We start from the raw sequence: 27,804 nt of genomic DNA on the forward strand, positions 1-27,804 counted from the left end.
CCAATCCTTGTTAATCCAAGTCACTTAACCTCTCTGCAAATAATATAAATATGCTCCTCTGCTGAGTGGCTGCAGTATAATCCGGAGGCGTAGAAGGCTTGGTGGTGACAATATGCACTGGAAAACTAGTGTAGACAGGCTAGAAGTTAATTCTTCCTGCATCCTACCTTGATGCTCCCAAAATGTAACAGGAGCTATATTGTTGTATACAAAACCTCTAGCTTTTGAAGGTCCTGTCAGTGTACCTGTCAAATTGATCTCCTCCTGCTCCTCCCGGTCCAGAGCCCTCAGAGTCGTAAGAACTCCACTGTTTGGGTCCAGAGAGAAGCTCTCGCCAGAGACACCCCCATAAGTCACTTGCCCATTGGCCCCTGAGGAGAGGCAGTATGGAGGACGATCAGATAGAGTAAGTATACTTTTTATTCCCTCACTCCATCCCTCTCACAATTCACTCCCAATTCCATCACTCCCAAAATTCCTTCCCACGGGTCTTACCAAGGTCAGGGTCAGTTGCCTTCAGTGTGAGCAGAGAAGTGCCAGGCGGACTGTTCTCACGAAGGATGACGTTGTACTCCTGCTGAGGGAAAGCGGGTGCCTCGTCGTTGACGTCAACAACACTGACAGTCAGGAGCTGAGTGGATGAACGTGGCGGCGAGCCATGGTCCGAGGCCACCACTGTCAGTACATGCTCAGCTCGCTGTTCACGGTCCAAGGGCCGCACCACGGACAGCGCTCCTAGAGATCAAGAAGTAAGGTAGTTGGTAGCCTGCCTTAGCTTTCCTTGCACTTCAGCACCCTCCACGCCTCCCAATCTCCGGCCCTACTCTCACCAGTGGTCGCATGTAGCCGGAAGTGGCCATCCCCTCCAGCCGCAAGACGATAGGACACACGGGCAGCCTCCCCCAGATCTGGATCCCGAGCTACCACGTGCAGCGCCGCAGGCCCAGGAGGCTGATCCTCTGGGAGGCGCATCCGTGATGGTGAGGCGAAGACAGGGGCGTTGTCATTTTCATCCGTGACAAAGACCCGCGCCGAGACGCGCGTTGCCTTGCGGCGGCTGGCATTGGCTGGTCTGTCTGTGGCTTCCACGATCAGCAACAGCGCGGGTGTGGTCTCCCGATCCAGACCACGAGGAGCGCTGAGCGCCCCGGTGCGCGCGTCCAAGCGCAGGGCGGGAACCGGGGGTTCCTGCCTCAGCAGGCGGTATCGCACGTCACTGTTGGGACCTGGGCCATCCGCGTCTGAAGCACGGAAAGTATACAGCGTGGCGCCGGGCTCAGGGTTCTCAGGTAGCGCCAGTGCCAGGGGGTCGCGTGCAAAAGCGGGCGCGTGCTCGTTCTCGTCTTGCACGCGCACCTGCACTCTCATCAGCCGCGCTCCTGCACCTCCCGGCCCCTCGGCGCGCACCGTGAGCGCGCGCCAAGCCGGCCCAGACTCAAAGTCCAAGACACGGGCCAAGTACAGGCGACCTGAGGCTGAGTCCAGAGCGAAGGTGCCCTCGGGGTCGGCTCCACCAACCAGAGTATAGGTGAGTACGCCCATACTAGCTGGCTCCTGCGGGGCCACCGAACCTAACAGGGATCCAGGTCGAAGCCCCTCAGCTGCTGTAACTGTCAGTACTACAGGCACTGTTGCCGCTGAGTCAGCTTCTACGAGATCTGGTGACTCCACCATACGAGTCGAGGGAAGCACCTATTGCATACCAGAGCAGGGAAACTGAATCAGAAGGATCCGTGTAAAAGCATGTCTGTGATGGTTTCTTGGGTACTAGGGAAGGGTGATCAGGGTAGACTGACAAAGGGAGTCGAAGGATCTCAAGAATATGGATCTAGAGGAGGAGACCCAGAGGGCCAGACCAGGGGATTCTAGGAAAGACAGTCATACCTGTACGAGCAGTTGGAGGCTGGCACTTCGAGGGGGGCTGCCCTGGTCGTGAGCGCTAAGAGTTAGCACATAGTGAGGCCTCTCAGCTCTAATCAGAGATGCCGCAGTGTGCAGCTCCCCCGTGTGAGGATGCAGAGAGAAGAGCTCAGAGCCAGAACCTGGGGACAAGCAGAGAGGAAAGATGAGGTTTTGGCAGCCAGAGCAAGGCAGGCCATGAGAGCTCTGATCACTCCCAGGTTCCCTCCTTCCTGCCCCCATACCAGTTAGGGTGTATAGGATGGTCCCATTCTCCCCCTCATCTGGATCTTTGGCCTGCAGAGTTGTCACCAGTGTTCCTGGAGGCACTCGGTCTGGTACCTGTGGGAACACAACTTGCCTAAAGTTGTCTTCTTCCAATGCTTAAAATGACCCAGAATTGGCTTTCATCCATCTGTACACAGGTACAACTTTTCCCCCTTTTGTCTTATACCTGTTCTACGAGGTGATCTCTCTTACCTATACTCACAGCTTAATGGAGAGACCCCTTCCATCTCTCTTATACTTCTTCAGAACACGGCCCTGGTACTTTACATACCTGGATAGGGAGACCTCCACCAGCAGCCCCTGAAGCCTGCAGGAAGGTAGGACTGTTGTCGTTGAGGTCAAGCACCGCGACATGCACAGTGCCTGTGGCGCTGCGAGGTGGACTGCCCGCATCCTGCACCTGGACCAGGAGCTGGAAGCTGCTCTGTTGCTCTCGGTCCAGGGTTTGGAGTGTAGTCACTTCTCCTGGAAGTGAAGATGGAGACTGTGATGGAATGTTTAAGGATGCAGAACCTGGGAACTAGCTGTGGCTAGGAAATGTGGGTAAACACCAAGGCTGAACTCCATGCTCAACCTTGATCATTAGAGCCAACATCTGGGCTAGGGGCCCTGTCTGAGTATTTGCCAGTCTGAAGATGAGGCTGTGAGGTCCAAGTGCTTACCAGTCTGGGGGTGGATGCGGAAGGCCTTGCTGTCTTCTGAAAGCTGTTGAAGGCTGTAGGTCAGACGCCCATTAGGACCTGAGTCTTTGTCAGTGGCAAAGACTCGGCCTACACTGGTCCCTGGGGGTTGGTTCTCTGCTACAGCCAGAAAGGTGGGCTCTTCAGACAAGCGGGGACTGTGGTCATTTTGGTTGAGGATAACGACCCTCACTGTGGCTGTGCCTGTCTGTTGCCCCAATTCAGCTTTGGAACCAGATACAGCCATCACCTTCAATGTGTATAACTCCTGGGACTCACGGTCTAATGCTGCCCGTACCCACAGCCACCCACTCTGTGACTCCAGGCCAAAGGGGTTACTGGCTCCATCTGCTGCAAGATGGTAAGTGACGGGGCTCCCATCTGGTGCCTGGGCCTGCACTTGCAAGATCTGAGTTCCAGTGGTAGTGCCTGAAGGCAAGTCCACTCGGTAGGTAGGGCTGTCAAATCGTGGAGCCAACCCATGGATTCCCAAATCCTGTATCACCACACGAAGTCGAAAGTGGCTGGTGCGTGGTGGGGAGCCTCCATCCTGGGCCTCCACTTCCAACTCATGGGGTGGTCCCCCTGGAGGCCCTAGAGGTCCCATGAGCCGGACGTGGCCCGTGGTAGGGTCCACAGTGAACAATCCATCACCTCCAGCAAGTAGACTAAAGGTGACTCGACTGTTAGCTCCCGAGTCGGGATCTAGAGCACGCAGTGTATAGACAGGAGTCCCTGGAGCAGTGTTTTGTGGCAACAACACAGTGTCTTCAGGTGCAGGGAAGGCAGGAGAGTTATCGTTCACATCATCCAGAAGCACACGGATCCGAGCAGCAGAGAAAACTGGGGGGGTTCCGCTGCCTGCTCGAACCTCTAGCTCTAGGACAGGTCCCAGAAGCTCCCGGTCCAGAGGACGAAGTGTTTTTAATAGCCCCGAGGCTGAATCTAGGGAGAAGAGCCCTCGGGGGTCCCCACCTGATAGGGTGAGGGTCACAGGCCCTAAGCGACCTAGGGAGAAAGAGAGAAAGATTAGGAAAGAGGTAGGGGGTCACCTATTAATCCCCCAAAGAGCAGATCCCACATTCATGCTTCACCGAGTATTCAGAAAGGGGCAGGTGTTGGCAGGGAAACTGGTTGGCATTAAGGAGGCATTCATGTGCCACACTGTTTTTATTAGGGCTCCCTGTGGAATGCTGTACTCGGTTCACCATGACACTGGGATATCTGATACCTGGTGGGTTGTGTGCCTGGACTACGCCAACACTGGTGCCTGGTGCCACATCCTCTGGCACAGAAAAAACATACTGTAGTTGCTCAAATATAGGTGGTGTGGGGGTTCCAGGCACAATGCTGATGTTGACTCGGGCAATAGGTTCTGCCTGCAGACCACCTCCATCCTGAGCCCCGATCTCCAGCTGCACCACAGAATTAGCCCGTCTGCCTAAGGGCCAGGCTACTGTCAGCAGTCCTGGAGAAGGAAGAAAAGAAAAAGTAGATGAAGGAAGGAATGGGGGAAGGTCCTGGAAAGAGGAGGCAATATATTATTTAGGTAGGCGGGGAGAGGAGGCTGGTAGCAGGTCCTGGTGGATCCTTACCTGAGTGTGCATCCAATGCAAAGAGTGGCGGGCTGTTGCCAGCCAGGATGTGGTAGGAAAGCCGCCCATGGGGTCCCTGGTCAGGGTCATGGGCGTGCACCCTCAGCACAGCTGTGCCTGGGGTGCTCTGAGCACTCAGGCTGGCAGCGTACTCCCGTGGGTAAAACTGAGGTGGGTTGTCATTCTCGTCTGCCACAAACACCTTCACGTACACCATGGACTTGAGACCTCCCTGGTGGGACATGTAGCCATCAGTCAGTAGGCCTCGTCTAACTTCGGTGAGAACTCCACCCCAACCTCCGTGGCCAAGGTCTGTTTACTTACCCCATCGATGGCTGTCACTGTGAAGTCAAAGCTTGAAGGTCCCTGGTCACGGTCCAGGATCCGGGTGGTACACACCTCACCACTGTGGGCATCAATGCGGAATGGGGGAGACCCAGAAGCTCCAAGCCCAGCACCCAAGGAATAGGAGAGGAGGCCAAATGGGCCACTGTCGGCATCTGTGGCTGTTACCTGGAGAGAGGCTGGGGTAAGTGATGCCCCCTCTTGCTGGTCAGAAAAGTAAGGGCTAAACGGAGATGCACAGAGGACTAGAACCTGAACTAAAACCCAGCCCCACGCCAGATCCCACCACTTAGGTTCCTGGGAGGCTCTGGCTACAATTGTTTTTTTGTTAAATAGCAAATAAGACCCTGCCAAGGCTGAACCTTGGAAACAGCTCTTTACTGTGGCTGTGGGCCCAGATATCCCAGGAGACAGACTGTTTTCTGCATGAATCCCTGTGGGCAGCAGCACAGCTGCAATCAGTCATCAATGGGTAACCTTATTTGATGTGCGTTTAAAGGCACTTTAATACATGGAGTTGATTCATTAGCATCGCCTTCCCAGACATAATACGGTAAAGATGCAGCCATGGTACTCAGATACTATAACTCATGTCTGACCAACGCTCATCTAAACATGCATTTTATTCTAAAAGGTACATCACAGCCTTCTGCTGCACTAAGTAAATCCCTACTGTTCTACCAGGAGACTGTTTGGAATGACAAAATCACTAGTAAAAAGCACAAGCATGCAACAAAAAGTGTCACTGAAAGAGAATGCAAGTTCACTTGGTCACAGGATGAGAACTGAAACAGGAAGCGAAATGTCACCTGCCTCAGCCTCAGGGTAGGAACCTACATATCAGGTGACTCTACACATGTCTGGGGTTACAAATACATTACAAGTACATTTTACAGAGAATAGTGAATCTGCATATAGTGAGGACCAAGTACAAGGTCGAGCGCCAAGGGCTATCCTCATCAACTGTCCTACTCGGCTCAGGCGGAGAATTGGTTGATGAACAGTTACTAAGATTGATATTTTATAATCTCGTGTGCAGAGAGTGTTTTTAAAATCATAGGTGCTCCTTTGTTATTCCTCTTTAATGAGTTATTTACTTATTTTATGTATGTGAGTGAATGCCGCTCTCTTTAGGCACACCAGAACAGGGAACTGGATCCCATTACAGATGGTTGTGAGCCACCATGCGGTTGGTGGGAATTTGAACCCAGGACCTCTGGAGGAGCAGTCAGTGCTCTTAACTGCTGAGCCATCCCTCCAGCCCCAGGAGTGTTGTTTTCAGATGAGGATCTTACTATGCAGCTCAGGCTGGCCTTAAACTCAGGCTCCTGCTACCTCACTCAGCTAGGTGCTAGGATTGCAAGTATGGCCTCACCAATCCCAGCACATATGTCTGATCTTTACAGACAGCGTTCATTACACTGTTGAATCCCAGCAGCACAGCGTCTGCTCTGTGATTTCTAGATGCGGCTCCTGCCCTTTCGCCTAGGTACACTGTACATGCTCTGTGCATACTTCTACGTTGAAAAAGTAGGCATCGGATCACCCTGCTTTGTAACAAAACTCCCTTTCACGCTAAGTTTTACACATTGGGTGCACACCAGGCCCTCCATAGTGGGCTAGCTGGTGGCTGACTGCTGCAGGCAGTGACAAAGTGCTCTTTGTGGGCAGGGTGACCTCAGGGTCATGATATGCTGCAGGAGGAAGCAGCAGAGTTCCCCTTCTCAGCCAGAAAATGTGCTCAGAAAGAAAGCTGGCCAAGGATTTCTGATTGTTGCCCAGGCCCTTGACAGAAATGATCTGTGCTGTTGTTTATCCTCCTGAGAGACATTAAGACCCTGCCATGGCTGAACCCTGGAAACAGCTCCTGCTCCAGCTCTTTCCAGTGGCTGTGGGCCCGGATATCCCAGGAGACGGAATTCCCCCTTGCGTCTATCCCCACAGCTGCAGCTACCTTCAGGAGCTGTCAAACACCTCTGCCTCCGATTCTGTTGCAGGAAGAAAGCAATAAACAGCAATGGGGGGGCAGTATCAGGAAGTGACCCCCAAAAGGCTCAGGGGTCATTGACTGGAAATGACCAAGGCAAAGTAAATTTCCTGAACCCCTGCTCAGAGGTTTCTCTGTAAATGCAGACTGTTTTCATCGTGCTCTCATCTCTGTCTCCCAGGCTCCCCCACTGTTAGAAGTTTTCGTTTCTTCTCTTCTTGTTTGCACTTGACCCATATAGAAGTACTATTTCAAGGACAAAAGAGAGACCCTTTTCTATGAACCTTCCTACCAGACTCTAAACTTACTGTATGGTCCCATCCTGACACCCTTCCTTTGTATGCCTCCCGTTTTGATCTCTTGCTACTATAATAGTTTGCTTCCCCTCCTTATTGGCTCCCCCTACCATCGGCCCTTCTCCACTTACTGTCCTCTGGCTGCTTTTGTTCATCTTGTTCCCTGAATGGTTTCCTTGGCTTTTTTTTTCATCCTACAGACCTTGTTCACTTTCCCAGCCTCAGGAACAATCTCGAATAAGCTTCAGGCTTAGGGGACCATTCCCCTAGGTTAAATCCAGATGCCTGTTCAACATCTCCACCTGGGTGTCCCACAGTGACCTTAAATCTAAACTGTCCAACACTAAACCCATGATCCCTTCAAACCTGCTGACTCGTCCATCCACTTACTCAATCCAGAAGTTAGTTCCTCCTTTTCCCTTGCCTGGAATATCAATCAGCCTGGGATCCAATAAGTCTTCATTATCACCCCTATATTGAGTGTCTCTCTATCTGAGCCACCCCTCCATTGGACTATTCTGATTCCCTTCTTATAGATGTCTGACCATCCAACCCACACTTCTGACATTTTAGGCCAGATTCTTTTCTTCCTCCCCCAGCCCCCTCACTCCCTTTTAATGCTGGATGCTACTGTGTGCATTACATCATGGTTAACATTATCCCGGGCCTCTACCTACTGGATCCTGGGAGCATCTCATCACTTCTAACAGTACAAGATGTCTAACTATTGCTAAGTATCTCCTCTGGAATGTAAAACGGCCCCCAGATATAAACCACTAGTCTATACTGACCAGTTGAGAGATAAATTTGATCATATTCATCCTGTACTAAAAAAACCAACCAACCAAACAAACAAAAAACTTCAGGGCTGAAGAAATGACTTAGCGATTTAGAGCACTGGCTGCTCTTCCAGAGGATTTGGGTTCAATTCCCAGCACCCACATGGCAGCTCACAACTATCTGTAATTCTAGTTCCTGTGCATTGAACATCCTCACACAGATGTCCATGTGATAAAAACACCAATTTGCATAGATCAGTCAATTAATCAATCAGCTGCTTCGATGTTTCACATAGGGAAAACATTGGCTTGTTGGCTTATTGTGGGCTCTCATTGGCTGGCCTCCTGTACAGTCTCACTTTCTCATCTCACATCTCAAGTTCCAGCAACACTGAACTACTCAGAGCCCCTTAAACGAGTCAGGTTCCCTCATTCCTCTGTATATGTCACCCAGCCTGGGGCCTTTCACTTGTCGGACCATCCCATGAACTCTCTCTTATTCTCTAGGTCTCAATTCAAAAGTTCTTGTGCTTTGGGAAAACTTCCATACTGCCTGTTACCCCATTGTGGAAGTTTTCTTATTGCAATATGCTATTTCGCTGCAAATTAAGGCTTATTTCAACTGTGTTTCCTCATCACTGCACTCTGTGTCCCTGATACAGTGACTGGCATATGTGGCGGATGTTTGATAAATGTCCATTGCATAAATCAAATGTTAAGACTGTGTAGCACTTATGAACTCCCTGTGGTCATTTTTGTCTTTCCTTCATTGTTTCTAACAGCAAAACCTCTAGGAAACCACCTGGAGAGTTGCTCTTGTGCTTCGGGAACTAGCCGGGAGAGGAAAAATTTGGAAGCAATAATCCACTGGCCCTGGCCAAGAGAGTGCACACATGTGAGAGTGGGTGGTAGAGCCAGACAGCAGAATCAGGCAAACATCCAGAATCTGGCCAGAAGGCAAGAAATCAGCCAGACCCAGGCACTAGCCTAGAAGTCTGGGTCAGCAGGCAGACCCAGAGAAGACGCTCTGTGTCTGATGAGCTCTTCCTGCCCTCTCTATTGCAGCTTTACAGGGTCACCAAAGCCATCTTTCCAAGACAGGCTGGCCTTCCTAAGATTTTTAAGAAAAGCCCAGGCCTGCTGTCTAGCCTGTCAACTCTTTTTGCTTCTCCCCTAGAAACTCTTTTTCATCTCTGTAACTGAGACCAACCCGAATAACACAGTCTTACAACAGCTTTCTGTAATCCAGGTGTCGCTGTCCTCATCTAGCAAAGCATCATTACTTCTGGGCTTCCAAAGCACTTCATGTGCCACCCTCTACAGTGCTAGTTACTGCTGTGACTCCCCATCTAGACTGAGTCCTGCCTGAGAACGGGAGTATCTCTTTCCCATTCTCTGCTCTGAGCACACTGCTGGCCTTACAGTGCTGAGGAATGATTTATCACCCACACATCCATCCCTTCACCCTTAAAAGCCAGCTAGCTACTTTAAAACCAAAAGCAAACAAATAATCCAGTCATGCCCTTCCTGACTCAAAGTTCAAAGGCCTCCTCTATTTTCCCAGTAAAGCCCTAACGCATGGTGGTCAAAGATTTCTGCAGTATGGCCTCAGAGTGCATCCTTAGCTTCATGTTCTTCTTATCTCTTCCCTCATCCCTTGTGAGGTCCTCCCTCTCTGCACACTAGGATCTCACTAGATTGTTATCTTTGTCCTTGAATCCATGTGTCCCGCCAAGGCTCCTGTTCAAGGGAAGGGATGGAGGTTTCTTCCAGCAGAGCGTAACACTGGACTACTCACGGAGTGCTCCATAAATGCTGGTCTACCCCTTGTGAAACAGGAGCCATGTGGGTGTGCAAAAACTCCATCCCTGCAGTTTAGAGACTTTGCAGAGTCTTCCTTTTGTTTCCTGACACCACATGACACTTTTCTTCCATGTCCTATCATAGTTTCTTCAACTGCCAAGATTACTAGTCTCAACTCTTGCACCCCACCCCCATCTTCTCATTAGACTACCTGCACAGACGTTGGAGCTCACAGACCAGGACCAAACCCTTCAGCTTAAGTCACTGTCAACACTTGCAAAGCTAGGCTGCTGCCCTGGGGTCCTCTGTGACCCTCAGACCTACTGTTGCCCACAGTGCTGTGAGCAGGGCCTACCCACCTGCAGGAAACAGGTTCCGGGCTGGGTGCCTTCAGGCAGCGAGGCATTGTAGAAAGTCCTCTGGAACTGGGGCTCATTGTCATTCACGTCTTGTAAGGCCACACTAACTGTGGCAGAGGAGACTAAAGGGGGCAGGCCCCCATCTGTGGCCACCACAATAAGCTGTGGCTGAGGTTCTAGTTCATAGTCCAATGTGGCAGCTGTGGTGATGATGCCTGACGTAGGATCAATGGAGAACCAGTGAGTGTGAGTGCCAGGAGCCAGACTGTAAGTGACCTGACCATTGGTGCCTTGGTCAGGATCCCGGGCAGTCACCCGTACCACAAAGCTGCCGGGCAATGCGACTTCAGGCAGAGGCTCAGGTCGGTAGAGCTGGCGGTCAAACGCAGGTGCGTTGTCATTGACATCAGTGACATGTAGCACAAAGGCAGCTTCAGCCCGAAGTGGTGGTGAGCCTGAGTCGGTGGCCGTGACTCGCAAGTTATAGACATCCCTCTCCTCCCGATCCAGCCTTCGAGCCACACACACTAGATAGATGACACTGTCTTGGGTGCTCAGGGCAAAGTGGCCCTCTCCACCTTCCAGGGACACATTGACGTGGGCAAAGTCACCATCATCCGGATCTGACACAGAGATTCGAGCAACAAGTTGTCCCGGTGGGGCAGCCTCAGACACCCGGGGGGAGCCATCAGCACTCAGGAAGATGACAGTCATGGAGGGCTGATTGTCATTGGCATCTCGCACATGCACTGTCACAAAAGCTGAACCCAGCTCTGGGTGAGCCCCACCATCCCTTGCCTGCACCACCAGTTCATGAACTCGCCTTTGTTCAAAGTCCAGTGGGCGCTCCAGTTTCAGAAACCCTGTGTGAGCATCAATGGAGAAGGGCCCATCACCTTCACTCTGTCTCCTGTTGATCTCATAAGTCACAGCCCCATTTGCACCAGCATCAGCATCAGATGCAAACACCTGCAAGACAGGACTTCCAGGGGCCAGACTCTCAGATACCACAGCATGGTATCGGCTTTGATTGAAAGCTGGGGCATGGTCATTGATATCCAGAAGTGTCACATCTAGCAGGGCCTGGGCTCTCCGTGGGGGTGAGCCACCATCATAGGCCTCGAGCTGCAACATGTAGTGTGAGCGGTTCTCCCGGTCCAGTTCCCCAGCAATGACCAGCTCAGGCACTGGAGCTCCACCAGGACCAGGACGTGTCTCCAGTCGAAAGGTCTCTCCAGCCCCATCACCAGATAGCGCATACCCTTGGGTTCCTAGTCGTCCGGCGTCTGCATCATGAGCAGGCTCCAGTGGGTAGCGTGTGCCAAGAGCTGTATGTTCAGGTATCTGCAGGGCAGCCCGAGCCTGAGGGAAAGCTGGTGCATGGTCGTTGATATCAGCTACTCTCACCGTAACTTCAACGGTGGCGCCATCGGGAGTGACTGCAGTGAAGCGGTAACGGTCTCTCCGCTCACGGTCCAGGACTCGAGCTGTACAGACCACCCCACTGTGCTCATCAATATCGAGGTCTGTGCCTACGCCACTGCCCTCCTGGGCAGAGATAAAGTACATGGGAGGAGGAGCTGTGCCTGGTGGGAGCCCTGCACTGATGTCGCCAATCAGTGTGCCTGCTGGTTGTTCCTCATCTATCTGTAGGTCCAGGCTCCCAGCCTGACCCCGGATTCCTGGCACTGTAGTTCCCAACAGCACCAGCAGTGGTAACAGAGTCCCGAGGCTCTTCATGCCAGGGCAGGAGAGTGCAACACTTAGCTCCTCCTGCATGGCAGGGCCAGTCCAGCTGAAACTTCAGCTCCACACCAGACTCCTAGCCCAGCTTGATTTCAGGGTTTGGATCGGATCCAACTTGGGTTCTAGCTGTAGTTTGGGCTCCCTGACCTAAGAGAAAAGCAGAAGGAAAAGGTCATTATAAGAGGAGGATTAAGAGGCCAGAGAGACTGCGAATTAGACCACACCAAGTCTCAGACATGCACAGTAACAGCAGGGGCTTGGGTGGCAGCTCATCCATTTCTCTCCCTCCCTCGGAATCTGTACTTCAGGATTCCCGAGTCTCCTCCCGTCTGCTCCCCGGCAATGCCTGAACTTCGCAGATTATTCCATCTCCTATTTTGCGGGAGTAAATGCCTACAAACTTTCCTTTTCTATTTCTGAACTTCAAACAACTGACCTTCGCTTATATTTTTCTCTGCACTGAGAACTAATCCCCCCCCTTTCTAGCCTCAGTAGCCATGTATGTGGTAACCATGCTTGAAATGTCAATCCTTTAGAGCTTCTGCCAGTATTTAAATATCCAGAGTTCCGTAGCCCTGCTTCACTCTCTGATCTACAAGAACTAAGTGCCAAATACAAACAATGAGTAAAGGGGAAGGGCTCCTGGTTTCATGGAGCTTATACCCAGGAGCTGAACAGTGAGTTACGAACATGGCAGGGCTCTGAAGATGTCTTGAAAGCAGGAGAGGGTGCAAGGGACTTCACGTAGTCATGAAGAGCTGTTCTGAGGAAGGAACATGCACGTCCGAGAGCCAAACAATTAGTAGGTGTTAGCTACACAGTGCTGAGCAGAGACGAGGGATATGGGAAGACAAATTCTGGAATAGTCAATAGAATTTGGAAGAGCTTAGAGTCCACACTAGAAGAAGGGCTGAGACTGTCTGTGGGTATTTGGGAAGCATGGCTGGTGAGGTGTTACGTTGGTGCAGTGTATACATACAGAGCAGGGCCCCACACGCAGCCTAGTGAAGACAGAACAGGAAGGAATGTAGGTATGGCAGCATTTCCGTGTTAATTTGAATGAGGGTCATCAAGCAGTGAAAATGGGGTGTGATGGGTCAGTGTGTGGGCAGGGACTGGGGTAGATCGTCAGAGTCTGATGACTGCTTAAAGGCAGGGGATGAGAGGACAGAGATATCAAGGATGATGGGCAAATTCCTGGTGGAAAACCAACTGTCCTTAGATGTCAGACACCGGGAAATAAAACCAGTGAGGGAAGGTGCCTCTGGGAACACTCTAAGGAAATGAGGGTTTCTAATGTGACTAAAGTTCAAGGAGAAGGAAGCCTATGGGTGCTGAGCAAGAACCGAATCCATGACAAGGTGGAGCCGAGGATGATGGGAGGCAGCTGCAGCAGGGAATGGGAACAGTTCCAAGTTACGCTTCCCTGTAAGGCTGCTTCACTTGCCCTCTGTGTCACCTCCCTCCCTCTGTGGAGATGGGTTCTCTGTGACCTCTCTCCCACCGAGCCAGTCATCACTCCCTCTTACCGGATCATTCTGCACCACTGACCACTAATCCTAAAGCCCACTCCTCTGGGCTTTACCACCATTTCTGTCCACACGTTTCCCATCCACCCTCCTAGGCTCCTTCACAAGCTCTTCTCTGCCCAGTCCTTTCAGGACTCTGTCCTGGGCTATCTTTTGCTTTTCTCATACTCTGACTGGCAGCTTTTCCCACTCCTAGCTATGCTTTTGATTCAACTGCATCAATCATTTTTACATCTAATCTATTTGTCAGTGATCTCTCAATCCGCAGCTCTAGAGGCACTAGCCATCATCATCATCATCTGATTTTCACCTCTGCTTTCTTCTCCATGAAAAGCACCGCTATCTATTCATCCATGCCTGGAAGCCAGAAATCTAGAAGCTCTCTTTGGGTTTGTTTGTTTGTTTCTTTGCTTTTGCTTTTCTTCAATCTTAATTGCTACTGTGTTATTAAAGCCTAGCCACTCCTCCCAGGCTCGCCTCAGTTCTAGACTTTTTACATGGTTGCCATTTTAAGCTGAAGCACTGCCAGCTCACCTCTCTATTTCTGCAACAGCTCCTTTCTGATCTCCCTGCTTCTGACCTGGACCCTTTTTGATCCATTCTCACCTTGCTAGAGAGATCCATACCCTTACCTAACCAGTCTGTAGAGGGTTCTCACTGATTCCTGATTCCTGACAGCAGGAAACTGCTGCCCCTCTACCTCAAAGACGTGCAGACGCACATGTGCACAGGCACACATATGCATAGACACATATACGTGCGCACACACACACATATGCATAGGCACACATATGCACAAACACACACATATGCTCCATACACATGAATGTACAGGCACACATGCACAGACACACATATGCATAGGCACACATATAAGCACAGACACACACATAAGCACAGACACACACATATGCACAGACACACATATGTACAGGCACACATGCACAAACATACATATGGATAGACACACATATGCATGGGCATATACATATGCACAGGCACACATATAAGCACAGACACAGATATAAGCACAGACACACATATGCACGGACACGTATGTACACAGGCACACATATGCACAGGCACATACATATACACAGGCACACATATATACAGGCACACATGCACAGGCACACATATGCACAGGCACACATATAAGCACAGATGCACACACATGCACAGGCACACACATGCACAGGCACACATATACACAGGCACGTATATGCACAGGCACACATATGTACAGGCACACATACGCACAGGCTTGTGGCTTGTCAGAGGTGTCTTGCTCTAGGCATGGCATCTCTGAGCCACATCATAAAGTCCATTTTTCATTAGTGTCTTTGCATCTTGAGTTCTGCCAGTCTCTCTGTTTCCTGCTTGTAGTTTCTCCCACCACATTTTGTATTCCCAAACTTTATGTTAATGTGCTTCTTGATTCTTTCTTGCTTTCTAAGTGGTATTCTCTTAGCCTAAGATATCTCCGAAAAACTAGTCCAGTCTGTTATTAAAAGTCTAAGGTCCAGTTTCAACTTTGTGCAGATTTTTCTATGGCACAGCCCACCTCTACACCCATGCAATGGTGTACTCTGTGGGGCTTCTATTACAGCCAACAAGTTGCTCAGCAGTCCTGATGTGCTCATGTGTCTACTCCTGCACTGGACTGGAGGCTCCTGAAGGCTGGACAGGTCTTGTCTCTGGTTTTTCAGGATTTAGTAGAGGCATATCATGAGCAAGCAATTGGTGCTGAAGGGGTGGTCAAGATCTCACTCTCCACATCATCCCCTCCCCCAACACACACACTCAGAGAAATGCCTGTAGGTGTGTGACCTCAGATGACATACGTGAACATGTGAACCCACAACACTAGGTTTCTATCTGTCCTATGGCTAAGGAAGTGTGTCCTCTAGTCTCTATGGATTTTGCTTTTCTCTTGGACTTCCGAGTCTCTTAAGATAGGTGTGTTTGTGATCTTAACTTACACTCGCAAGTCCCATCTCTCCCATCTTCGTAAGGCAATAAAAAGCAGGTATTGAATAAGGAGCCTGGAGAGAGAGGTCAATGTGTAAAGGTGCTTGCAGGACAAGCATTGCACAAGCATGAGAAACTCAGTTCAGATTTCAGAACCCACATACCAAACCTTGAGAATCTACACATGTAGGGAACAGAGACAAGAGGAGCAGTAGGGCTTCTGGTCACCAACCTAGGTCCAGGTCCAATGAGAGACCCTGCCTCAAAAGGACAAGAAGAGTGACAAGGCGTACAAACATACAAATACATGTGCCTGCACATGCATGTGTGCATATACCACACATTCTTACACACATTATTTTTAAAGAGCAAGACCTCGAATTCAGTCTCATTGTTAATTTGCCTATTATGCAGAATGGTTGGATCTAAGCGCAGAGACCAGTAAAGGGTTAAGGGCTGGCTTTCTTCATTTCATCAGTCACTGGACAGAAAGCAGTGAGTAGATCTTGGTGAGAAAGGATCACGCACAGAGAGTTCCATGTTCCCATCACACTTTTCATTGCAATGATTTGCCTTTCCATTCAATTTGTACAGGAGACTAAACATTGTCTTACACTTACAGGCAATATGGCCATAATTCATGATCACAAATTTTCTGACTGGTAGGATGAGTCAATAGTAGCAGATAAGAGTTCGCATGAAGTAGACTTTACAGAGAAGGATCCAGGCCCAGGTGCATCCCCTGTGTAAAAATAACCCCTTCTTCCAAATTACAGACTTATATAACTTCTTCTTACCTAACATAGAACTCTAGCCACCGCAGACTCCCCCAGGGCACTCTCAACTCTCAATGCACAAAGGCTCACACAGAGCACAGGACTCCATACACCCTAGCACACTTGGAACACTGATAGACAGGCTCACACAGAGCTTTTCACAGCCAGGTTGCTCACATGTAAGAGACACATTAAACATGCACTTTTACACAAAGATTTACTTTATCACATGACCAGTTTACATATAGGCACCCTTCATCACACGCATTCAGAAATCCATTTTTCATACGAATTGGTATATTAATTCAGACATATAACTCACATGCATAGAGAAAGCCACTGTTCTATGAATCTCAGACACAAAGACACATCCTCAATAAACACACAAGCACACTCACTCACACATACATCCTTCCCTGCCCAGGCAAACCCACTGTCTACTACATGCGGACTGACACAGCAGGCACGCGCACACACACTTGTAGACCCACCCACACGCAGGCATGCTCTCACACATGCTGCCGGGGCACTCGTGGTCAACTCTGCGGCTGCAGCTGTGACCTCCAGGTCCCTAGGGCCTCTGTCTGGACTATGCCTCATCACTTCCTGCTCCACAGCTTCCAGTTCCAAACTCGAACTCCAGACTCTCTCCGGAGACTGTCTCATCCTCTCTCCAGCCCCTTCTGGAGCACCATGCCTCCCATCTGTCCAGTGTTTCTCACTGCCTCTCTCCCCTAACACATGCTCCTCCTCCCGACTGTCCTTTCTTTCCTCTCCAGGTCTGTCCTATCCATTTCGACTCTGTCACCGGCCTGTCCTGCCTCTTGTCAGACTCTGTCACATCTCTTCTTCCACCCAGGGCTGCCTCACCACATGCCCTCACTTTGTCCTCAGTCCTGTTTCTTGGTCCTGACTCCATCCCGCTCTCCCCCTCTATCCCCACATCTGGGCCTCTGGAACCACAGCTGGTTCTCATTAGGAGGGGGAGGGGCAAGACTGTTCATTGGGGCCTGAAACGTGATGTCAATTCCCCCCTCGCTAACACAGCCCCCCTTCTGTCCCCAGCTTGTGTGTCTACAAGGTCTGGGAGCAACCAGAAACATGGGAGAGGAAAGAAAGGTGGGCTGTGGGGAGGACCAGAGGGACCACGAGGGAAGGAAGAATCTCTCCAGGAGGAAGTATAGGAGTGGCCCAGAGGTACAGAAGGGGAAGCATGCTAGGGGAGCTGGCACTGCCTGGGCCTCCTCCCTCAACTTCCTGTCCCAGGGCCAGCGATGGGCAGGACCAGAAAGACAACAGTGGTGAGGAGGGGGGCTCTAAACGGCAGCTGAGCTAGAAGTGGAAGAATAAGAGAACAGCCTCAGGGAGCAGAGGGAGATGTGGATCCAGGCTAGGCTTAAAGAAAGGAGGAGGAGAGGTGAGAGTTGTGGTGGGAGGATGGAGGAAGCAAGCCCACCAGAGAGCAAGCACTACAGCAGAGGAAGGAGTGAGTGGAAGCAGGAACACTTAGACCAGGGGTTGCTGGGGAGGGGAGAAAGCAGAACCCACAACTGGAGAAGAGGACGGGGAGAGAGGTGGTGGCAGAAGAAGGCTGTTAGAGAAACTTTCTGGACATCCACAAGACAACTCTCCCGACCCCAGGCAATGGCCAGGGCACTGCCCAGGCCTGGCTCTGTCCTACCAAGGATGTGTTTCCAAGAGGCACTCCGGGGAGAGGCTGAGGAAAGGAGAGAAAAGCAGAAGAGGGTCTGTTTCTGAGCTTTCACTGTGCACTGGGCCCTGTGCCAGGCAGTTCACAGACAGTATCTCATTTAATCATCATAACAACCCTTCGAGGAAGGAATCCCGGCTTCCAGTTTCCAGTGAGGAAATGGAGGCTCAGAGCAAAACAATCTTCCTGAGTTAATGTCCCCCTAATCTGATCTCAGGACTATGCATACTCCATGAGGCCTGCAAAACAGGGGAAGAAATGCCAGGGAAGCAGAGTGGAGTGCCCTGGCAGGCTGACGAGGCAGCGAACCTGGAGAAGGAGGGAGACCAGGTATGAGGAGTCGGCAGTAAGGCAGGTTAGTTCAGGGAGACGCTGAAAGGACAGAGATGCAGAGGATGAAGTGGACAGGACCTGGCTGAGGGCTCTGCAGGGCGGGCGAAGGAATGGAGAAGCTCAGCACTCGCCTACTCTCCTAGGGTTCTGAATGAAGAAGAGAGGCCACTTGGGAAGTACTTGTTGAGATCCCCCCATGGAGACGCCCCATGCAAAATTGGATCTAGAGGCCGGGCTTCAGGAGAGATGTGGACAAACTGTGGAGTGACCGGAAACTGTGGGTGTGGAGATGCCAATCTGATAGGGTGTAGTTAGTGAGAAGAATCCAGGCCCAAGCTCTGCAAACAGTTACAAGGAAAGGGAAGCTGAGACATTTCCTCTTCCTGGAGGCATCGTCTCAGAAGTGAAGGAGGAACCCTCAAAAGGAGGGAAAGGAAAAACCATGCCAACGCTGTCAGGAGAGGCAAGATGGTGTGTGAAGTAGTTGTTGGGTGTAGCCATCAAGGTGTTGCAAAGAGCCGCATCAGGAAAGCGATAAGGGGCAAGGCTCCTGCAGTGGGAAACCAGAGAGACTGGGTTGACTAGCATCAAGCCAGATTAGACTCAGCATAGATATTAATGTGTGTTTACTGCATTTCTACAACAGGGAGACCATGTCCCAGGCAGCAGGTCAGGAGAGTGGCATAGACTCCAGCAACACAATCTTTTTTTTTTTTCCAGACAGGGTCTTCTGTGGCCCAGGCTGACCTTGAACTCACTACATAGTGCAGGATGGCCCTGAATTCCTGATCATCCTATCTCAGTCTCCTGAGTGCCAAAATGATAAACTTGAGTCACCTTGCCTGACTAACCTCTGTAAGCCTTCATTTCCTCATCTGTAACATGTGAATCAAAGTGCCTACTTGGCTGACATGAGAGTTAAATGAAATAGCACAGACCCCTTAACATGAATGAAGGCTTGGCTACTGCTCTCTGGAACTGCTATGTGATGCACATATTAAACTCTGGGATAAGTGTTATTCCTCAGACAAGGAAGCTGAGGCTGGGAGACAGGATCACTAAGACGTAGAGAAATCAGTTTTGATGGGCAGCAAAGTTCTTTTGCTAACTCAATTGCCTCTCTGGTGGAGGGCTTGGAAAGCCAAGATAATGGCTTGTGTAGCCGTTCAGGCCCACAGGAAGAACAGCCAAAGTTTAGGAGAATACATCTGGCACTGTGCTCAGGGTGGGCTAACGGAGGAAGAACTCTCAGTACTAAGTTGACTGACACTCTGGGTTAGAGGCACGTGGGCCCCCAGGGTATGAGGGTTGAAGAAACCTGGCAGCCTGAAGGCTTGTAGGAATGAAAAAAATGAGGAAGGAAGGAGAGGTTACAGGGCATGTGTGTGATGCGATTCGAGAATAGATGCAGTCAGCAAATATTCAAGACCTACCATGTGCCAAACTCACCAGAGACAGAGCAGTGGCTCAGACAGACCGAGTCTCTGTGTCTGTGCAGTTCACAGGTGGGGAGACCTGTGAACTGACCCTCAAAGCTGGACCCCAGTGATCACTGCCCAGCTTGTAGAGGAGACTATAATAATGTTGGAGATGGCAAAAAAAAAGTGGAGACAGAAATTTGGAAGGTAGTTTAAGGCAGGGAAGCTCAGCACGAGAACTCAGATGTTCGATGGAACAAGTGAAATACAGTTAGCTAAGTTAGCAGTTGAAGTCTTATCAATTTTTTTTCTGAATCTTCCAAATAACTTTTTGAAGTGGATGCCGATACTCTTCTTTTCACCTGAAGAAATGAAGCTCCGAAAAGCTTAGTCACCCGTTAGAAGGACCTAGGTACAGCCATGCCTCCCTCTCTCTTCCCCTTCCTTGTTCCTTCTCTTCTTCCTTCCTGACCAGTCACATGGAAACCAGGTTCGAGCTTCAGATAGATAATAAGCTTCTACTGAAGCTCTCTCTCTCACACACGAACACACACACACACACGGATGGGGCTGAGATTGGGGGAAGAGAAACATAAACAAGTGTGTTCAGTGTGCTAAGTGAGCAGGCAGGGGCATCCTCACTCAGGCCTGGGGGGGGGGGCTGGAGGGATTATCCCAAAACCTTGAGAAAGGTCTCTCTCTAAGGGACACATGGAACTTTAAGCCCCTCCCAAATGGCAGAGGTTGAGAATATTCTGGTCTCAGAGAACCATCTAGCACCCAGAACTTCTGGGAGAGGCTTTTGCTAGTAAGCAGCAGCATCAGAGAGAAGAGAATCCAGGCTGCCTTCGCTTGCCAGGGACAGGCAAGAACTGGTCAAGGAGGAGAGCAAAGGAATCAGGGAGTCTAGGATAGGAAGGAGCAGAGACTGAAATGCCAGGGGCTGAGCTCAGGGTGGGTGGGCACTGGAGGATGGGACAGCCTAAGGCACCTAGGGCAGGGGTCTGGCAGAGTAGAGGAGATGATGGAGGCCTGTAGTGCCCTCTGGTCTGAGGATTGGTGTGATGGCTAATCTTCATTGCCAACTTGACTGGATTTGAAATCACTTAGGAAGCAAACCTCTGGGTCTGTCTTCAAAGGTGTTTTCAAAGAGGTGTAACTGAGGTGGTGCCATCATTCGTAGGTTTGGGTACCAGACTGAATAAAAAGAAGAAAATGAGAGAAGCACCAGCATTCCCCACTCTGTTTCTCCTTCCCTCTCTCCTTCCCTCCCTCCCCTGCCTCCTCCCTCCCCCTTCTTCCTCCCTCCCTCTCTCCTTTCTTTCCCTTCTCCCTCTCTCCCTCCCTCCTTCCCTCAGTCTCCCTCTCTGTCTCCTTCTCCTCCTCCTCTCCTTCCTAATTGTGGGTGCAATGTGACCAGCCACCTCACCTTCCTGCTGTCGTGTCTCCTACACCATGATGACCCATGCCTTAAGCCATAAGCCAAAATAAACTGTTCATTTGCACAAGTTGCTTTTTGTCATGTTATTCTGTCCCAGTAATGAGAAAATTGAACAGTAGGTCATAGCTTACAGACAAGGGTCTCCATGAACACAGGTCTGCTAACTCCTAATGCTTCTTAAATATCTGCTGTGTAAATGAAGAAATAAAGTAGAGAAAGAGGAATCCAGGGGAAGGTGTGTAGGGTCGGGCAGGAGAGAGACTGGGATAAGAAAGGATAGCTGTTAGGAGGTAGGAAGTGTGGCTAGCAAAGTAAAAGGAGCACTGAGAGGAGGCAGAATCAATAGGTTCCCGGTTTCACTTGCATAGAGAAAAGACTGGTTATAGTGGGAAATGCCTCCATCCCTGTGGGCAGCTGAGTAGAGATGTCCAGAGAGGGAGGGATGTGTCATGTGCTCATGTTTGTTTACTGTCAAGCCTGTGTAGGGAACCATGGGTCACAAAGATGTTTAATGTGCAACCTTGACAACAAGGAGTCCTAGCTCTGTTGGAGAAACAGAATGAGGAGCCCCCGGCTTGTGAGAGGCAGTTGCATGGGGGCCACATTTGAGAGTGAGAAGGATTAAACAGGGGGAGGAAATGGAAGGCCTTTGGGGTGGCAGAGCAGGGTGTGCAAAGGTCCAAGGGCACAGAAAGACACATTGTCGGTCAGTCAGTCGTCAGTCAGGAACTATGAGGAACTCAGCATAGCTTAAGTTCATAATGTGAGGGAGCTACAGAAATGGGACAGGCAATGAGCTAGGCTGCGGGGAGAGCAGATTATGATTCATAAACCTTATTTAAAAGTTGGGATTTCCTGCAAAGGAAACAGAATCACCAAAGCACAGCAAAATGGCTAGATTTGCATTTTTATTCAAGTCTTCCGTGCTGCAATGAGAGGCACAGATTGGAAGAGAAAAGGGAACTATGGACCCATGAGGAGGTGCCTACAAAGTCCAGATGAAAGGCTCTGAGGTAAGAGCAAGCTCAGAGGCGGTGGAGGAAATGGTGTGTATGAGACGCCAGACACTGCTGAGGAAAGGCAGAATCAAGAGGTTCCATAGAGAAGGCTGCTTACAACTAATGACTGGATGTCTAGTCTGAACAAAGGAAAGAGTGTTTTGGGGGAAAGAAAGACAAGTTCAGGTTTGTATATGGTAAGGGGTATGTGAGCTATACATTAAGAGCAACTATGTCTCAGGTACATAAAGGAGATGGCTCAGGAGAGTGGTATTTGGGACCTCTATATATAACAACTAAAACCATGAAAATGAATGAGATGGGTCATTGGAGACTCACAGCTCTGAGATAATCAAATCCAAGCCAGAACAGCAATATCTAGGGGCCATGTAAAGGACCTCAAAGGTGACCCAGGACAGTCCAGAGAGGAGCTCTGTGAGACATGCACAGATCCCACCACAGCACCGCCATTGCTGGCTTTCTGCCTGTCTCATTGCACTAGGGGTCACCTCACTGAGGGTAGAAAGTGGCGATTTTTACCATGTTCTCACTACCTAGCAGCCTGGCTAGCATGTCAGCTAAGAGAATAAAGCAGTGACTCACAAGCCAAAATCAAAAACAGCCCAGAGAGGAAAGAAAGCTCAACTATGTCAGGTCCTGCCAAGAGGTCAAACAGCTGAAGACTTTCGAAAAAATCCCCTTGCTTCGGCAAGCAAGAGGTCACTTTCTCTTAGTGAGAACAGAGAGACTCTTAGTGGGAGTGGGAGCAAGTGAGCCCAGCTTAGACGCAGAAGAGTCTCTCACAGATTATGAGTTGTGAAGTCAAAGGAGGAAGCCTCTTAGCTACAAGAGGCGTTACAGGGTTAAAGAAGGATGAAGAGAAAAGAATTCTGTCCCCAGTAGAGCAAGGATGAAATTAGGGACATGAGAAAGACAAGAGGTCATCAGTCACGTTTAGTCCCTATGGAGGAGTGAGGGATGGTATCCTAAATGCAGGTGAGGTTGGTCTTATGGAGAAGAGATGCCTACTTGTTACTATGGGAGGAAGGATAAAAGATTCAAGAGGATGCAAGTGAGATGAGAGGAGGTAGGCAGTTGAGGGGGTTCAAGTGGATGCCTTTGGCTTTTCCAGTGAGTGAGCAAACCAGGATTTCTATTCTCTGTCCTCCCTCCATTCCAACACCCACATCCATTTTGTCAGCTTGCTGACCTCACTGTTTAAAGAGCAACTCCTGTGTCCTGCCACTCCTCCAGTGCAGGCCAGCAGGACCCCCTTCCTGGGTTTCTACAATACCCGCTGCTATTCTCCTCAGGCGCCTCCCCCGTCACCACAGACCTGCTGCAGTGCCGTTTCTAAAACAAAGCTGGCTATATCACTCCACAGTTTCAAATGATTTGATGGCTCTCCATTATCCTGGGGTCAAATGAGCTTCCTGTGGCCGTGGAGACCCTGAATGATCTCAGCTTCTTCCTGACACTCCCATCTCTCTCCACTTTTTGCTCCAAGTGTCACATTCACTGGCTTGCTCTATCCCTCAGACACAAGATACATGAACTTTTAAATGCCGTTTTCTTGGCTTGGAATATTCTCCACCCATTCTGCCTCATTTCCAGGGCTCCTTTCCTTGGCTGACTCCCTACTAATTCACCAATTTTACATTTAAATGCCACTTCTTCCAGAAAGCCTCTTCTGGACTTTCTACCCTGGCTTACAATATCTTGATGGGACTTGCTATGTTATTTCTCTCTCTCTCTCTCTCTCTCTCTCTCTCTCTCTCTCTCTCTCTCTCTCTCACACACACACACACACACACATACACACACACACACATGTAAGCTCCCAATAGTAAAAAACATGCCCATTTTGTTTACTCTTTAAAAAGCCCACTCTGCTTGCTGAATGAACCAGAGGGTTAATTTGTCTATTGAAAGCAATGGGTTGAGTGATTTGGGTGTGTGAAAAAAATATTTCTTCATCGAAGGTTCTGTGTGGGGATTTACAGAAGACAGAATTTATAAATGTGCCACTTAGCTCAAAGGCAATGGAGTCAAGGAGTGTTTGAAGGGATGGTTCTTCACAAATGAGCTGGAGGGTGGGAGGGTCAAGTAGGAGCAAATTAGGAAATCTGGGGCAAGAGGTCAAGGGGGAAAGGTCATTATCAGGTTAAAGCAGTGGGCCTCAACCTGTGGGTCATGACCCCTGTGAAGGAAGACCATTGAAAGACATGGTGTTTGTGTTAGGATTCATAACAGTAGCAAAAAACAAAAACAAACAAAGAAACAAACCAACAAAGACAACCCATCGTTATAAAGTAGCAGTGAAAATAATTTTATGGTTGGTGGTTACCACAACATGAAGAACGATATTAAACAATCACAGCATTAGGAAGGTTGAGAACCACTGGGTTAAAGAGTAAAACAGGAGAAAAGGCATCTGAAAGCTATAGAGATGGAAGCTATGCTCAGAGTGGAATGCAGGTTGGGATAAGTGTTCAAATAGAGTGGTCATGGGAAAAAAGAGCACCGGAAGCTAAAGAGGTGCAGAAACTGTGCAGCTGGTGTTTGGGGAGACACCTAGAGCCATGGTAGGGTCAGGAAAAAACCATCCAGCTCTGTGTCCAGGGAACAGAAGTTCTGGAGGTCGTGGGATGAAGAGTAACGGTGTGAGCCTTAGGAGCTTCTTGAGAAGCTGTAGCAACTCCATAGCTTTTCTTGTAGTATGGATGTGTGGTCCTTGACTGTCTCTTAGAAGATGTTGTATAAGAGACTCCGAGGTAAGGACGGTTACAACACAGTCTTCTATCCATTCTAGGTCTCTGAGTCACCTGTGACTTATCGACAGGCTGAGGAAATACTAAAAACCCCTGTGATGTGCTGGCCAATGGTATTTCCAATGGACACGTGTTGATCTGAGAGGTGTTGGCAATACTATTGTCTCCTGTGGTATGAGTTTGCTGTGACAATGACTGTTCATGCATCATGGCTGTTAACATTTCTGTTGTATGTTAATATACACTGTACCAAGAGCTTCTTCCACAGGTATGTGCTAGCTTGACAGGCATCTATAATGGGTGTAAGTTGGTTCTGACGGTGTATCTTAGGGGTGTCCGGTGGCTGTGAGTATATCTCTTGAGAATCTATGTTGCCTGGGACTCGGTCCTTGTGGGTTGAGGAAGGTTATGACTATGTCCTCTATGGGTATTTGAAGAGTTGACATAAGTGACAATATTTTTCTGGCCTATGACCTATGGCTGTGGGCCCAGCCCATGCACACTGAGTTCATTGTGCCTTGAGTTCTCTCTCCCCACCCCCTCCACGTGGAACCTAGGCTTACAGTGACCTCTCTCTGTCCCCTGACCAGGACTCTGATCTAAGCATCCTGGACAGAAACTTGCAGGCTCTGGCACCAGGATGCACTTAGAATACCAGTTTGGGTGACACACTGCCACCTCAGGTTTCCTCCTCTCTCCTCTACTACTCTTTACTTCTGCTTCCTCCGTTTCTTTGTCTGTGTCTCTGTGTCTCTGTCACACACCCATCCCTACGTTCTGACACATGGCTCCAACAGAGCCAGGTAAAAGGCACCCAGACACACACCCTCACAAGGACCGCTAGTCCTGACACAGGCTCATTCTGACCCACACCCCCTCCAAGTGACACGCACATGCACACACAACCGCGCGGGGACACTCACTGACTCACACTCGCTGCACACACACTGTCCTGCCCTCACCCTCCAACCCCCCGCCCCCCCCCCAGAACACTCAAGCACCGCCACACAATCCCATTCGATGACACCCGCACACAAAGACCCCCGGCCCTGCCCCCATGCTCACGTTCACGCTCGCCCTCTCCCGCAGGCCCCGGCCCCCCCTCCCCCATTGTCTCGGCTCAGAACAAAGCCCCCGGCTCCGCCGCCACCGACGCCGCAGTCGGGGAGGCCGACTGACCCCGCGGGTGCGGCCGGCCGGACCGGTCACTGACCTCAGTGCGGTGCGGGCTCCCTCGCCCGGTGCTGGGGCGCCGTCCGGCCGCGGTCAGCCCCCGGGGCAGCGCCCGCCAGCGCGGGGCCTGGGGCCGCGCATCGTCCGCCCTGGTTGGCTCGGGCTCACAGTGCCCTCGGCGCGGGCCGCCGTCTGTCTGCCCTCGCTCAGCCGTCGGTCGGTCCGTCCGTCTGTCCGCTACCGCCGCAGGGGCGCCGCCTCCTGCACAGCCACCCCGCGGAGGATGCAAGATGCGCCGCCGCGGCCCGAGCCCCCTCCCCTCCCTCCCTCCGCGCCGTAACCCGAGCCCCCGCCCTCTGCCGAGCCCCCGCCCCCGCCCCCACCCGCGCTGCCGCGGTCCCCGCGCCTCCCGCCCGCCCTCCACCCCTCCACTTCCCGGCCCCAGGCCCGGGCGCCGGATCCCGCCCCAGCGCCGCGCCGTCCCTTCTCCACGCTAACACCCTAGATCCTTTCGCCCCGTCCGATCCCCTTCATCCTCCTCGTTTTTCTTTCGACATTCTGTACTGGTCTTTGCGTCTTCCATTCCTACTCCGCCATGGTCCTCTTCTGCCCCACTGCCCTGTTCTGTCTCGCCCCTTCACACCTCTTCTTTGCCCACTTCTCCCGGTCTCTCTTCTCCTTGCTCTTTCTATCCCCAGCCTCCCTCCATCAAATCTCCCCTATCTCGCTCTGTCAGTCTTCTCTGCACCTTTTCTTCCCACCCATTTTCCTGGTTCTTTCTTTTGTCCATAACCGCTCTTACCTCACACCTTTCTTTCCCTTTCCTTCTTCACCCGGTCCTTTCCTCTTTCCTTCCGTCCATCTTAGCGTCCCATTTTTTTTTTCTGGTACTCACTACCCTATGATCTTTATCCTTTTCCCCCTGTCAACCCTGGCTTCTTATTGTCTTATTTCCTCGTCCATCTCAAATTTGAATTTAGAGGTTCAGAGGAATTAGACCATAGACTTTAGGGTTTAGGCTAGTGATAGTCTGAGAGTATATTTCCCAGAAAAGTAAAAGGAAAACTGGGTAGGAGGATGACAAAGGTCTTGAGGGACCAATTTGGGAGGAAAGGTATGTGTATGTGTAAAGTCAGTCAAGTGGTTGACAGTAAGCAACCTGGAAAGCTTTTTTGCCTTGTCCTTAGAACTGTGGGCGATATGAAGGAAGAAAGGCTTTCTGGCAGGTACAAGTGGCACAGAGAAACCGGGAACTTCTAGGAAGAGAGGACAAAGGACCTCCTAGGGAAAAGGAGGGAGTGTGAGCTTGGAAGAGAGGGAGGAGAGGCAGAGATCCTCCGTGGCATCTTGGGCTGCCCGGTGGGTGGTGGTGAGCAGGGGTGGGGAAGGGTTGGGGCTGGAAAGATGATGACTTGGGATTTGGGGCTTCTGCCTTTGAAGTGCATGTTGGGTAGGTAGGTCTGCATTTGAAGGTGCGGTCTGGGCTGGGCATAAATATTTGGGAGTCATCTGCAAATACCGTATAAGTTTGAATATAGGGTGAGGTTTTTGCTTTTTTGTTTTTCCAAAGTCATCTCTCAGGAAAGAGGGAGTAACCTTATATTTGAGTCCTTACAACGTCTCTCTCATATTACAGGGTTTGCTCTCGTTTACTTTATTTTGAACAACAAACCACTGGATAGGGCAGTATGGTATGGTGACTAAGCTTGTGGACTCTGGAGCCAGACTGCCTGGCTCGGGGTCCAGACTCTGCCGTTTGGAAGCTGTGTGCCTTTGGGAGACTCGGTTAACCTGCTTTTGCCTCAGTTTTCTCATCTATGAACTGGGTGTAAGGACTAAACTATTTGCTATAAGTCAAAGGGCTATGTACCTGGTACTTAGAAAGTGCCTGGTAAGTGCTAAGTAC

General features: G+C 50.4%; 1 protein-coding gene across 3 annotated transcripts in view; it reads right to left on the reverse strand.

Moving 5' to 3' along the window:
* Dchs1 (dachsous cadherin-related 1) overlaps positions 1-26,074 on the reverse strand; it is a 34,032-nt gene extending 7,958 nt beyond the window's left edge. The window contains exons 1-13 of one of the 3 annotated variants that reach the window (XM_039078172.2): positions 25,939-26,074; positions 15,898-16,019; positions 10,032-11,924; positions 4,787-4,975; positions 4,463-4,694; positions 4,099-4,335; positions 2,850-3,875; positions 2,459-2,652; positions 2,145-2,241; positions 1,885-2,042; positions 831-1,692; positions 496-735; positions 246-371 (exon numbers count right to left, since the gene is read on the reverse strand). In XM_039078172.2, coding sequence (XP_038934100.1) covers positions 246-371; positions 496-735; positions 831-1,692; positions 1,885-2,042; positions 2,145-2,241; positions 2,459-2,652; positions 2,850-3,875; positions 4,099-4,335; positions 4,463-4,694; positions 4,787-4,975; positions 10,032-11,810 — 5,140 coding nt within the window. In that variant the 5' untranslated portion in view covers positions 11,811-11,924; positions 15,898-16,019; positions 25,939-26,074. Of the gene's footprint in view, positions 1-245; positions 372-495; positions 736-830; positions 1,693-1,884; positions 2,043-2,144; positions 2,242-2,458; positions 2,653-2,849; positions 3,876-4,098; positions 4,336-4,462; positions 4,695-4,786; positions 4,976-10,031; positions 11,925-15,897; positions 16,020-25,938 lie in introns of those variants that run through there. The other 2 variants (XM_006229942.4, NM_001107544.2) reach the window with 2 other exon arrangements.
* Between the last annotated feature and the right edge of the window lie 1,730 nt (positions 26,075-27,804).

The sequence above is a fragment of the Rattus norvegicus genome, chromosome 1 (assembly GCF_036323735.1).
Source record: "Rattus norvegicus strain BN/NHsdMcwi chromosome 1, GRCr8, whole genome shotgun sequence".
Taxonomy (NCBI): Eukaryota; Metazoa; Chordata; class Mammalia; order Rodentia; family Muridae; genus Rattus; species Rattus norvegicus.